This window comes from Macrotis lagotis, chromosome 1 (assembly GCF_037893015.1).
Source record: "Macrotis lagotis isolate mMagLag1 chromosome 1, bilby.v1.9.chrom.fasta, whole genome shotgun sequence".
In the NCBI taxonomy this organism is placed as follows: domain Eukaryota; kingdom Metazoa; phylum Chordata; class Mammalia; order Peramelemorphia; family Peramelidae; genus Macrotis; species Macrotis lagotis.
The window spans coordinates 102,869,615-102,884,599 of NC_133658.1; the positions used below are offsets into that span (position 1 = coordinate 102,869,615).

Below are 14,985 nucleotides of genomic sequence, written 5' to 3' on the forward strand. Positions count from 1 at the left end.
CTGTTGGATGAGATACTAAAATAATTCTCTTGGGGAAGATTCCTATGAATAGACCAGAATTATAGATCTTAATCTGTTTACTGTGCCATGGTCTATGGCTTCTTTCTCTGGTGACAGTGGAAATGCTTTACTGAACTATGCCATCTTATTATTTTTAACTCTATGGCTTTTCAACTTATTTAAATTGGTCACACATTGTTATTGGCATGTCAATCATAAGCAATTAAGATATATCCAAATAAATTTTTTTTTTAAGTTTGGATTTTGCTCCTTTAGGAGAGAAATTTCTCTTTTTCTTCCTTTTATGTCTGAAAAACATTATGATTGAATGAATGATAAGTGACTTCATTAGCTAGTATTACAGAGGGAACAATATCTTCTTTTAATCAATATAGAAAAGACTAGATAGATCAGATACACAAACTTTTTTCATTTAAAGAGAGAAAAAGTATAAACATATTTGAAAATATAAATGTATTTTTACTGATCTAGATGTTTTCATAATTGTCAGTTTTTTTACTTGGTAAGAATAAAAAATTATGGGGTAGTTTCCACTTAAAATTAACAACTGACATGTGATTTCTCAAAGGTTATTCAGTTTTTGTGGAGAAAAATGAATTTGTATATTCTAAACTAATCTAGATAATTTTTTTCTCTTTAAGCTTGATAAAAATGATAACTGGAATAAACTTATATCAAAGAAGACACATGTTTTTGAAAGTCTACAAGAGTATTTTTATAAAAATGTGTCAAACACTTTTTTAAGGTCTATAGTTTATACTTTAAGTTTACAGTTTTAAGGTTTCAATCTATGAAAAATATGTTAAAATATGATTATTCCTCTGTAATTATAACCTTTCATAGTCATAACCCTCCAGAGTAGATCCCACAACCTTTAATCTAAGAGAGCAACTCTCATTTTCCCCTTTCCTTAATCTTACCCATGGTTTTCGTTTAAAAAATGATGTCACATATAAGTTTAAAAAACAATCCAAGTCCAACATTGTATTAAGAAACATTTTATTAACAAAACAGTAAATTCCACTTGCTTAGCATTTCCAATAATGGATAAATTGGCCTTGCAACAGAAAGAAAAAAAAACCCTTAGATATCTAATCACACAAATCACTAGAAGGATAGGGGCATCTAGTCTCTTTGATGATTTGGAAATGGCCCATCTCACACATTATTTTAGTGTTCTGTTTAAAAAAAGGCAACATATTACATGAATAGAAAAGAAGCCTCCTCAATCAGACAAATTACAGGCTAGAGATGTAACCAAATTGATGTCAGTTAGTTTGAAATGATAAAATAATAGCAAAGGCTACATATGGAACCCTGGTACTTCTTGTATGTAGATAATTATGCTTTTTTCCCTCTTTTTTGTATTGAGAAGAAAATTAAGAAATAATGTGAAATTTTATGTTTTCTAACAACATCAAGAATACACATTGCTGGATTCATTGGGTCACATTGAATTTGTAATTTTTATGGAAAGAAATTCTGGTCTAATGTCACTGAAAAGACACCTTCTAATCAGCCCCAATTCTGTCCCTGCTATTTTCATGACCTTACAATCATCATAGGCAATCCATTCTGATTAAATTGCAAAATAAATTCTGAATGGGAAACATCTCAAGTTCAGAATATCTATGGAAGAGCAACATTTTTTTAAAAACCCTCAGGCTATAAACTACTTAGGTTAATGTTTACCTTCCGGTTTCATTTGCTTTCCCTGAGTAAGGGTGAATGACAAATGTTATAATTTAGGGATTCCACTGGTTGACAGTTTTGTTTTTTAAGAAAAAAATGGGTATTTCAGATTTAATTTCATGCCTCCTACTATCAATATCTTAGGAACCATTTCACAACCAAAACCTTTCTCCACCTAACACTTTGCTGGAAACCCTTAGGAGTGACAGTTTATTTCCAATATTATGTATGCCAATTAAACATGTTAAGGTGTTATATGTCTGAGAGGCATACCTATGCCACCAGTCAATCTTCTTCATCAGCAAGAATAAGAAGCACACGTTATATTATGCCAGATTGTTGCCCCTGTTTAATGCTAGTTTTAAAAATCATTTTTTGTTTTTTTTTTTTCTGTAAAGTTTAAATATCCATATTTCTTCCAGGAGACATTCAAGTAATGCAATTGAGTTCTAATGAAGTACCTCTTTCAGCCCAGTAACAGATTTTCTTTGCATTACCTTGTTACAACAAGTGTTTTTATTGCTGATCTTCACTGAATGTTTTTTTAAAAGCCTTGTGTATAATCTATATCATTCTAATACTTAATATAGGTCAAAATAATTAAATGTTTATTAATGACATGAGCATAATTTTTAAAATTATTTTAAAACATAGTCTTAATGGTCAACTAATATATGATTTTTTAGGATATTTAGTAATACAGAATTCAAAGTTGTTTAAAATACTTTCTTATAGGAAAAAAGTGCCCACTTTTCAAAAATCTTTAACATGCACTTCAAGTTCAGAGAATATATATCTTTTTTTTAAATTAGAAATGAAAGTTTTTAATTGCAGCAGCCAGGGTTAAGATAGAGATAAATCATTTTTGCTTCTGTTACCTGCCCCAACAATGGTGCTCACCTGCAGGAACAGTCCATTAGTGAAATTCTGTGTGACAGGCTTCAGATTATTAAGGGACTACAATTTTCTCAGAATTTCCTGGGAGCAAAATTTTAATGAAGCAAACCACACCACTCAGCAACAATACCTTGATTGGCCCATCTACCCACCCCTCCCGTTTTTTTCACTCTGTTAGTAAATACTGACTAATTTATGAATGTTTGGGTCTACCATCAAATTTGACTGATTCCAAAGGTAAATAACAGATTTGGGAGGTTTAGATTAGGGGAGAGAGGACAATTACAAGAGATATATACTATATATGTATGTATTTTGCCTTCTAATCCACATCTCTCATACAAACTACTAAAACTCATTTGCAACAGAATAGAAGCTGTACAGGTAAGAAAAAAATTAGCTGACTCTTTGTATATACATTCATACACATCCCCCTTAGAATAATCACTACACTGTAAAATTAAAAAAAAGAAAAGAAAATAAATTTGTGGCAATTTATAATGGCAGCAAAAAACTGAAATAAGTTTGGTGCTCCAGATGTCATAAAACTCTCTATACCTAGCAACACTTATAACATTGAATCGACCAAAAATGGCTGAAGAGCAGAGATATAGATTGCATTGTCTATACAACAGGCTATAAAACGTCACTTATCACAGTCCAGAAAGCACACATAGATGTGTTTTATATAAACATATGTAATAACATATTAAGCGTGCATGAAAATTTCCCAAATGATTGCATCTATGCCCTCTTGTTTTTGTTTGTTTTAATTTTAGTGTGAAAACGTGCCTTATATTTCACATATTGGAAAATAAGGCCTCCATACTTTTTTTTCCCTTACAACCAGAAAGGGGCTTTTTGAAAGTGTTCTAACACAAGTCTTCAAAAAAGCCAGCACTTCGTCTCCAATGCAAGCTCCAATCACTGTTCCTGGTGCCCGAGGCAGCAAACTCTTTAAGGTTTGCATGTTGAGTCAGACCAAATGGCAGAGTCTTCTCTGGCAATAAGACTCCCTTCTCAAAAAAGCGCTAGCACTTTGGCTAAATCCAGAATCATAGGTAGCTTCTTTTTAAAATTTTGTTTTGTTTTGTTTTGTTTTTTTGTATTTGTGCCTTGATGTGATAATACTCCTTTGCTTTATGAATGCGTGGGGTCATCATCACTGTCTTTTAGAAATGTTCCAGCAACATAAAGACAGGCAGAGTAAATGAAAACACTGTGGATGTTAGGGAATTTATCAGCCCCTGCTTTCTGGAGAAACAAGAGCATGAGATACTTGGTTTTAAAAACAGTCTTTCCTTCCTGATTGCATTCCCTGTCTTCTTTTGTATGTGCTTCGTAAAAAGGAAAGTAAATAAGTTTGTATTATGTCTCAGATAAAATGAAGACTATTTCTATACAATAAGTGTCCTTTGGGGATGTCGAGATCAGACATAATACTCTTTATCCTTGTTTTTCTTGTTTTTGTTGGAACTTTTAGCACTGTTCGGCTGTTTCTCCTTCACGACTGCCCCATTGGATTGGGCCGAGTTACTGATGTAGTTTCGACTCTCGTCCACGTGGTAGGAACCTTCGTCTCGGTTCCGATATTTGTACATGGCATAAAGGAGGATGAGGATGCAGAGGGCAGCGGCGGCCACGATCCCCACGACCATGCCAGTCGTACTGCTGGATTCACGGATCACTTCTGCAGAGCCCGGGTAGTCTCTCCCGCCCGCTCTGGTCGGGTTGGCTGTAGGGGGAAAGGCGACAAAGAGAAGGAGGTGAGGACTGAACTTGACACCAATCATAGAACTACATTAGCCCTGAGCAGCCCTTTTTGGTCCTTAAGGGAACAAGGGAATCTTGATGGATTAATGTCTAAATGTGTACACCCAAGAAAGATCAGAAGATGGGAAATGAAAATACTCAGGGAGAGATTTACTGTCATATTTTTTCATGTATATTAATTATATTAACAGGATTCTAAAAGCTATCTTCAAATAATTATACTGAACTTCAGACAAAAATACTAAACAACTTCTCCCTCCAATAATGATCCATTGAATTCATATCACAAATTTATAATGAAAATGGAAAAATACACTACTGAAAATAGTATAGCTCCTCTTGGATCAAACATCAAGGTCAGTATTACTCATGGCAAATGATTCTGTCAACCCCTAAAATATGTTTTCTACTAGGAATTATTCTATATTTTGCAACCTCAAGGAAAGAATAGAACATGGTTGTAAGGTTTTGAAAAAACAGAATAACTCATTTAAGCTAAGTGATTATGAGATCCTAAATCTGAACCTTGCTCTTTAAAACCTAAATCAAATGTTCTCTTCTCCATGAAACTTTCACTGATAGCCCCTTTGTTAAAAATTTCTCCTTAAGTCTTACATAGCAGTTTGTTGTTTCTGTCTTTCTAATGAATTTTACATGTAATACAGCATATTACAGCTATGCCTATGTTTTACATTATACTAGGAACTCCATAAGGTGCAATGTTTCTAATAAATTTTATACCCTCTCCCAACCTAGAATAGGGTAATATATATATATATATATATATACATATACATATATATATGTACATATATATAAGTTGCTTAATAAATGGTTAATGGATGAATGAAAATATAACATATTCTTGTATTCATTTCTTCAACAACTATTTATTAAGTACTGACACTGTTCCAAAGAGTTTTGCCATGTCCTCCAAGTTATATTTAAAGACTATACTGTATTCTTGAATCACTGCATAATTTTGTTTTTAAAAAAATATTAGTTTCCATATCAGAGGAGGAATGCAGTGTGTAAAATACTGAACAATAAGCTAATCTGTGCATTTTAGAAAATCTAATTGCATACATTTTAAAATGTAATTTTAGTCACTTATCTTTACTACGTGCAAAACATATGATTACCTTCTTGACTTGAAAGTTATTTCCATTTTGTTTTGTTTTTTTAATTCCAAGGGAAAAACTTTGGAGGAGAATATATTCTCCAAAATAAATAATTCTCTAAAAAGAATTTAAGTCTAAAGTCATTTATGAAGAACAACAATGAGAAACAAACCATCAATGTCAGTATTACTCGTAGCAAATGATTCTGTCAACCCCTAAAATATGTTTTCTGCTAGAAATTATTCCATCTTTTACATCCTCAAGGAAAGAATAGAACATGGTTGGAAGTAAGGGTAGGAGAAGCATAATGAGGGAAGAAGGAAGGAAAGGAGTCAGTTTTTTATATTTTAAAAAATCTAATACAAATTTAATAGATTACTTATTGGGCATTAAGTTAGGAACTTCCAGCATGTGAGGCACACTTAAAGAAATACATGTTAGAGTATCCTAAGGCTTCAAGTGATTAATGATTCTCTGAAAGAGCCCAGGTAGGAGCTAAAACTCACAGGATTATTGAATAGAAAAGAAACCTAAGGGAAAATAATAATCTTCCTTTTTTCTTTTTACAGTTGAAAGTACTGAAGTTCAACAAGTTTAAACAAGCTTCTCTTCTCTAAATAATAAATGATTATTTAATGTAGAGAAAAAGTTATCTAGATGGTACAGTGAGAAGAGTCTTCAACTTAAAGTTAGAAAGATCAGAATTCAGTTCCAGCCTTGTGAGCTGTGTGACCCTGGGCAATTTAATCTTTCTCAGCATCAATTTCCTCATCTGTAAAATGGCAATAAATAACAACAGCATCTACAATGAGATAACTTTTAAAACAGTGTGAAACTTTAAAATTTTATTATAAATGCTGGTTATGATGATGATAGAGATGAGGAGTAGTAGTAGTAGTAGTAGTAGTAGTAGTAGTAGTAGTAGTAGTAGTAGTAGTAAAAGAAGGGATTGACTAGAACTAGATATTCTGTGAGTTCTTTTCCATTGCTAATAGTCTATGATTTTAGCAAGTCTCATTTCCAGACCTAGAATCCAAGTGTACTCTAAATTTATTACCTATGTTTGTCTTTTTAAAATTTTGCTTATTGAAAATACCAGTCTTTCTTCCCTCATATCCCATATGATCATTGGTTTTTCAGGTAGAAAAGATAGAAAAATATAATTTCTGCCATACTATCTTCCTGCAACTTCTCTTCTCTATAACATATGCACACACACATGCACACACACACACACATAAATGATAGTGGACATACAACTAAATCAATGGAATTACACTCCCACTTTTAAAACATGACCTATAAATTTCTTACATTGTATGAACCTATAATGATTCAACAATTCAAAAACATATAGAGAGTGATTTTAAATAAAAAACTGGGGAGACACAATCAGCTATTGTAAGTTTTTATTACACAAAGAGTTAAAATATATGGTAACACATGAGGAATTTTAAAAACTGATGTTGATGCTTTGATTATGAAATTAAATTCTTTTAAAAACAGTGAAGATGAACCTTTTCTTCCTCCATTTCTAGTTACTGACTCTTCTTTTCCCCTTTCCCACTTTCTTATACAACCTTCACATATCATTTCTCCCAAGCAGACACATAAAAGTTTGCAATTTCTTTTCCAAATCGTTTGGTATTCTACAGCAATATGGATCTGTTAATTTGTTGATTTTTCTCCACTGGAAAAATAAGCTTTCTGGGGCATATTCAGTTATGAAGCAAGAGGATCCAAAAATGAACTAAGGGAAAACCCTTCTATGTTAAAGATGTCCATTCTTTCTTACAAAAGACAGTGTAATGGTGCTGAATAAAGCCTACAATTGCTTCTGTGGCCAAGACAAAATGAGACAAAGGATGTTATCCACTGTATTTGATTACAGGAAATTAATTTCCTCTCAAGAAAGAATACACTAGCCTGGAGAAAACCCTGTCAGTGTCTGACAAACGAAAGACTGCTCTTCTTTCAAATAGACATCCTTGCCAAATTCTGTCAATTAGCTTTGCTGCTAACTTTCACTAAATGACAACAATTCTTCCCCTTGCTCATTTCCCAGGACAGTCTTTGATGAGCACTGAAACAAGGAACTTTATATTTAAATGTTCCCTAAATCATTTTCCCATCTGCTGGAATGCTTTAATTTAAACCACATTTTCATATTTATCTCACTTAGCTAGTCTGTCAGAGGAGAAGCAAGTGAGGGGGATCTAGGTGAGCACCTAACCCTTTCCCTGAAAGTAGGTTTGTAGCATTTTGATGGTATATTTTCCTACATGGGAAGGTAACAGAGACTTTATAAAATATATTTACTTTTTCTGGATATATGTTTTTAGCAATGAAATAACTTTTTCCAAAACCTGGCTTAGCTATTATCTGCTTAAATATTTTCTGACCTCTTTTCCTAATAGATCTCTGAATTCAAAGAGAAAGGAAGAGGAGGAAAAAAATAAAGAGGGAAAAAACTAACAACAATTTGCATTTTTGTTTTGGAAAAACCAATAAGATTCTTAACATTAGTTGAATATTTGATAAGTATTAACCTGATAAAGACCAGGAAAATGTCTTCCTTATCCTTCATCACAGACTAATTGTGACTTTGTTATAATGCAAGTAAAAGTATCTCTCAGCAAACTACATAAGCCTGAATCATTTAAATAAAGTTTATTTGATAATTTTATTTTTAGAAAACTAAACCAAAAAGACAAAAACACATTTTTAAAACAATTTTCTCCTTGAGTTTCTTGTCTCAACTGAAATTAAATGTTTAATGACTAGTTGGAGAGTTATTTTTGTTCTACAGAGATACTTAATTGTTGATTAATGCCTGACTAATTCATGAAGTCACTTTCTGTTTATTCTTCAGCCTTAAAGTCTAAATGCTAGTTTGCTTAATCAATGTTTTAATCAAGTATCAGAAGTGTTTTAATATGAAAGTGGTGAGTGAGCTGACTCTGATTCAAGGGCCCAGCAGCCAAGACTTGGGACTCACATGGAGTAGCTTCAATTGAGGAGTCTGCCATACCAAATCATACTCAAAATCATATCTCTTTTGTCTATTTTTCATCACTCTAAATTTACCTATAGGAAATTTTGGGATATGGTTCAAATGTAGCTCATGTTTAGGTCTTCATAGATTAAGGGTCCTCAACTCTATAGAAGTAACCATGGTAACAATGTTTAGCCATTACAGGACACCCTTTATTTCATCCCAAAGAAAATGGAAAATAGAAAAAGGACTCACAGTGATTCAAAGACAATCAATATGTTATTTCCTCTTTCTGATAAGTTTACTTCCATACTTAGGGTCTATACAATTCCCCAGAATCATAGGTCCAATTTGTGATTTAAACTTTCTTCAGAAGAAAAATAAATTTGGGGAATTATTAAAATAAATATTTGGGAATTATTAGAGAGGAAACGTTCCCTTCTTTCAGACAGACCTTCAATGTACCAATAACTCACAGTAATGATAAAAGGCAAAGCCTAAGCATCTTGTTTCCATATATCATGGCTCAGGAAATTACTGCTCTTCATTCACAGAGTCACATGAATGATTTTTCTCTTCACAAGAGATTGCCAATTGTGTAAAAACACCCCCTTTTCTCTCTGAGAGAGAATTTGTAGTCTTGGTGTTATAAAAGAATCAATTCAGAAACTGGCACTGCCCTGGATTTTCCACCTCTCTTGAACAGGGGTTAGCAAACTACAGTTCAAGGGTCAAATCTTGCCCCATACCAATTTTGGTACAGCCTGTGTGCTAAGAATGACTTTTATAGTTTCTAAAAACAATAAAACATCATCTCAAAATGAAAAAAAAAATAGCTAGAGGTATACAAACACAGACTGCAGGAAGGAGATTTCCTGACCCCTCCCCATCTGGCTAGATCCTAATGATTTTCTACACAATTTAGCCATGTGGATCATCTGTGGAACCACTTGGTTAAAAGTATTCTTCTTCAATGTCTGTAAAGTTGGGTCCAGGCCTGGAAAGTCTAGAAATTTTTCTCTCAGGCAGAATAGATCAGACTATATAATGCCCCAATGACTCTGTTCCTAAGACTATCCTGGGGATTGCTGTGTGTTGTTTGAACTTGTGTATGAGTTTGGTATAAACTGTTTGCTTCTCTGCTTTGGATAAACAATACAATAGAGAAATTGAGAGGGCTTCAGTGACAGAGATTCAGCAAGATCTGAAGTTTTTTGAGTTCTGTTTCTGGCATATACTGGCTGGATGACCCTGGGCAATTTCTTAACCTTTCAGCAGATGAAGAACTCTATGAGACTATAATAGAACAGTTGTCTGTCAGCATTGGAAGGGGGAGTTTGTTCACCTGGAGTTCCCTATTCTAATAAAATCACTGTTTCAGATATCTCCTCTCCCTCCTCCCAGGAAAAAAAACCAGAGAAATCATTATTTTAATTGGTAGAAAGTTCTCTAAGTAAGCTAATTCAAAACAAATTAAATAGGATAGAATAGATTAAAGAACATTATTTATCTCAATTCAGAACCAGTACACATTCCACCCATATTAAAAATTATTTCCTTCCTCCATGGTTTATAAGGGGGAGCCACATGGAAACATGAATTTGGGCCTGGAGTGAAGTTTGAATAGTCTCTATCACTTGTGGAGAAACATAATAAGATGACTTGATTAAAAAGTGTTATAAGCTGATTCAAAATCTTTCAATGAGATCTGTACTAAAACATTGAATTACTCTCTTGATTAGTGGGCAATCATATTTATTGTAGAACCCAAAGTCAAATCATATAGAACACTGAAGTATAGACAGCTTCTAGTGCCTATAATCCCTTAGCATAATTCATTCCTCCAAACTAAGTCAGAATTCAGTAAACATTCAATTCAATAAAAATTTAAACACCTTATCAGGCACTATGCAATAGAAATACGAAATCAAAAGAGAAGGGTCATGGTTAAGGGTTGGAGTCTGTACTAGCATTAGGCATCTATGATTTGCAGATCTTGTTCAAGTCTAGGGCTATGAATTCTTTTTAAGCTAGAAAGGAAGTAGCCAAAGTCAATCTCTTGATGAGCAAACAAAAATGTAAGTCAGGGTAAATTCAACTTTTACTTCAATATTGAAGGATCTATGATGTCATTGGTGTGCATAATCCCTCCTCTTAGATGGACTTCAATTCATATGGAATATAAGTAGCTACAGATACTCCTGAGGTGTCAAAATTCATCATTCTGCTGCCAACAAACTAAGAAACCTCTCCAAAAATAGAGAAATATGGTCCTATGGGGATGGCTAAGTTTGTGTATATCCAGAACAACAAGGGACTTTGTAGCACAGAGACCTGCAGAATAAAAAGATCTCCACTTCTATGAAGCAGCTCAAATTTGGACAAATCAAATCTAGGATAGTTCCTCACATTTTGGGAAAATCCTTCGGCTTGAAGTTCTATACTGGAGGGCTTCTCTCCTTCTCAGACTTTAGAGAGAGGGTAGAGAATAGGGAGAATTCTGAAACTTTCTGGGGGATGTCATAAATCCTTTTGACAATCCTGTGAAGTCTATGGGCACCTGCACTGGGTAATGTTTTAAAATGCATAAATTAAAGCACACAAAGGAAAGAAACTACTGAAATCAATAAGTAATTTTCCCTCTGAAAATTCTCAGGCCCCTCAAAATCTATCCTTAGATGTTTTAAAAGGTCCCTGGTCTCCAGGTGAATACAGCTTTTGGTATTAAAGATAATGTGATGGTCATGAATACATCTACTTCCCTTCTCCCTTGCTATTTCCCCCCCTTGCCCCATGCTCATTACCCTCCTTCCCTTTGATCCAAAGCTTCCCCTAATTATCTGCATCTGCTGACCCTGATTTCATGGAGTGTGACACTAAGCCAGCCCTCAGACAGCAGACACAGTCTAATGACAGGCCTATTACTAGAAGCCTGGCCAGTCTGGCAGAATCTGCAGTTCTTGTGGTCCAATGGAACAGTTAACAAATAAACAGTATCTTCTCCAGGCCACAGCAAAGCACTTAGCTTTTGAATGAAAAATCAAAAATTAATTTCATTCCCCAGTCACTAGTACTCTATAATTTACAAAAATAAGTATTTTATAAAGACAATGCAGCCAGCTCTACTCATTTCTCAAAATGGGGAACAGAGCTATGTGAAAAAGTGAAATTTACACATAATCTCTATTAAATATTAATAATAAAAACAAAAATAATAGTAGCTAAGATAGTGCTTTAATATGTACAAAACACTTTATAAATTATTATCTCATTTTATTCTCACAACAGCCCTGGGAGATAAGTCCTATTATTATCCTCGTTTTTCAGATGGGGAAGAGGGGGTGGCTAGATGGTGCAAGGGGCGGCTAAGTGGCTCAGTGGATAGAGCATCAGCCCTGGAGTCAGGAGTACCTGAGTTCAAATCCCACCTCAGACACTTTATAATTACCTAGCTGTGTGACCTTGGGCAAGCGACTTAACCCCATTTGCCTTGCAAAAACTAAAAAAAAAAAAAAAAAAAAAAAGCAAATGGGGGAGGAAACTGAGACATAAATTAAGTGACTTGCCCAGGGCCACACAGCTATTAAGGGTCTGAAGTTAGTGGATTAGATCAACCAAGTTCCAGATCCAATTCTTCATCTACTGTGGCACATTGCTGCCTTTAATTCAATCATTTCAACTCTTTCTTCATTCCCAACACCCTACCTTTCTAGAAGACTAGAGGCATTAGATGCAGATCTAGTCACTTTTTAACTGTGAGATCTTAGGAAAGTTACTTGATCTCTCAGTTTCCCCAGTGTCCTTATCTGCAAATGTCACATAATAATAACTTACACTCATCTAAGTATTTCATACTTCACCATGCACTTTCTGTACAGTGATACACAATAATGAAAATATTAACATTCCTGTTTCACAGAAGAGAAAACTGTTTCTTTGTCTTTAAAATGGGACTAAAAATAAATGGAAAAGCCAGGTCTCAAACCAGGTCCTCAGATGCTATGTCAATTCTCTTTTTACTATCATGGTTCTTTTTCTGCCTAAAATTCTATGATTATATAAACTCATACTTTTTGTGGAGATGAATAAAATAAAAACTAGAAGCAAGGTAGTAGAGAAATCCATAATTAAGCCAGTAGTCACTACGAATTCAAATGTTGGCTCTAATTATACTTGCTAACAGCCTCATTATGTGCAACCAAAATACTCCCAGGTCCATAGGCTTTATTGGCAGAAGGAACCTTAGATATCATATAGTCTAATCCTGTCATTTTATAGGGAAATCTGCTTAGGGAGGTCACCTGCACAGAAAATTATAATTGGGGTTCTAGTTTTTGAATATACATGATTGTCTAAATAAGTTTTATTACACTAGAGGATGCTAAATTGTCCTCTCCTTACTCTCAGAAATTGAACCCTTTGGTCTTTGTACTCCTTTTACCACATCTCCCTCCACGGATCTCAATTACAGTATTCATCTTGATGGTCCTTCCCAACATTCTGGTTTCACAGCTTCCTGACTTTCTTAACCATGGTGATCTTTGCTACATCATAGATAGATCCAGCCCCTACAGCCAGAGGAGGGAGGAATCTTCAGATCTACTCAAGTAAAATGATTGATGAATATCCATGAATACCACCTCTAAGCCCAAAGGAATTCTAACAAGAGCTGGGCTCAGTTTTATCTGCTTACCCTAGACTCCCTCTGTCTACTTCCAAAGCCCTCTAACATCTGCAGGCTATTGAATGATTCAGATGCCTGGACCAAGATGCTTCCTGGAAATTTGCTATCCCATAGATGAACATAGATACACACAAAAAATTGGAAAAAAAAACTATCTTTTTAAATGGTAATGTTCACTAAGTTGGTTTGGATATTATCTAGTATGGTTTAAAATCTCAAAGATTTGGGTTTTTTGTTTTTTTTCCAAAGATTTGTTGCCAGACATATTGACATAACAAAGGCTGGAATTTGGGATGAAAACTTCAGATGCAGAATGATACTTAGAAATGGATTTACCTGGAATTATTTGTTGTTTCCCTACCCTTTCTATTAATTTGTGTGAAAGAATTAGAGGATTCAGCAATGAGGAAGAATCAAGGCACCTCAACTGCTTTGGGGGCACAGGGTTTCCATAAGGAGTGAAAATTAATTATGAAGAATTTTTCATCAAAAATCAGATAGAAGTTTGGGAGTAGAGATATTGTTATAAACATGTAAGACTTTGGTAATGGACTAATTCTTCTCCCCAAAGAGAAAGGGAAGTTTAGTTTTTCCTTTTTCTAATATTAAGTCTGGACCAATCTGACTCCCTCGCTGAAAGAGTTAAATATTAAGCCTCTGGAATCCAAGCTAAAAGACCAATGACAGAGTCCATTCTTCCTTTTATAGAAAAAAAAAATCATACCTCAGCTGAGGATTCCCCGGAGGCTGAAGGCAGATTAAAAACTCCATAACCAAGAGTCCACTAGATAAAAACTTAGAAGAACTCATATGACCAATAGAATAGTGTCTACCAAATCCCCTTCTGCCCCCTGGCAGAGATATGTCATGTAAGATCAGTGGTTGAAACAGGACAATTGATAGCCACAAGACAAAATAATCAGAAGACACTGGCAGCTCTGTAAAGTTAGAGGCATGTTATCCCTTAGCACTTTTGTCCTAATCACCCATGTCCCTTAACATGTATTCCACAACACACAAGGGCCTAGGCTACATATGCTCCCTGGGTGTGTGTGCCCCTTCATGGGTATGCTTCGACCACATATCTTCCCTACATGAGTTTGCCACCATATATGTTCTACTCTTTGCACTGTTGGTTTGTATACTTGTGGAAGAATTGCCCCAAGTTTATGGAGCTTTTATTCTATTGTTTCTTTTACTATTATGTTATTTCATTCAAAAATATAGATTTGTATCCTCTGGATGATTAACAAAAGTTAACAAATAAGGGCAAGGAAGGGCAGTTGGGCTGTAGTTTCAGAGTAGATGTTGACCCACATTCTTGACCCTGGAGGTGTTTTTCAAGGTGTTTCATGTACAGAAGGAAGTATAATCTACAATCTGCATTGAGGTACTTGACATGTTACAAATAAATTTAGTCATTATATAAATTTAGAGCATGGCTTTGTCTTTTTTCCTTAAATGCTTCAACCATGACTTAAATTTTTATCTTGATTCAACTTCAACTATCCATAAGGATTGCTCTACCATAGACCTGATCATCACTGGAATTCCTGTACCTCCAAAATTTCTAAATTTTAAATTTCTCTCTCTGACCACAACTTTCTACATTTCTATCTTTTCCATGCCCTCATCCCATTCAACCTACTCGGAACTCTAATGCTAACTCTCAATATTTCAATGAAATTTATCAAATGCTGTGTGCAGAACACTGTGATAAGTTTTGGGAGAGTAGGATGGGAGTAATATCCTAATTTATCCCTCCATGACTAATTTTCTTTAAAAGGTATTGAAATCATCCT

General features: G+C 34.4%; 1 protein-coding gene across 28 annotated transcripts in view; it reads right to left on the bottom strand.

Moving 5' to 3' along the window:
- Positions 1-985: 985 nt before the first annotated feature.
- NRXN1 (neurexin 1) overlaps positions 986-14,985 on the bottom strand; it is a 1,421,526-nt gene continuing 1,407,526 nt past the window's right edge. For 14 of the 28 annotated variants that reach the window (XM_074205787.1, XM_074205768.1, XM_074205895.1 and 11 more), the window contains one exon: positions 988-4,345. In XM_074205787.1, the coding sequence (XP_074061888.1) occupies positions 4,041-4,345 (305 nt within the window). In that variant the 3' untranslated portion in view covers positions 988-4,040. Of the gene's footprint in view, positions 4,346-14,985 lie in introns of all 28 variants that reach the window. The other 14 variants (XM_074205861.1, XM_074205835.1, XM_074205821.1 and 11 more) reach the window with 2 other exon arrangements.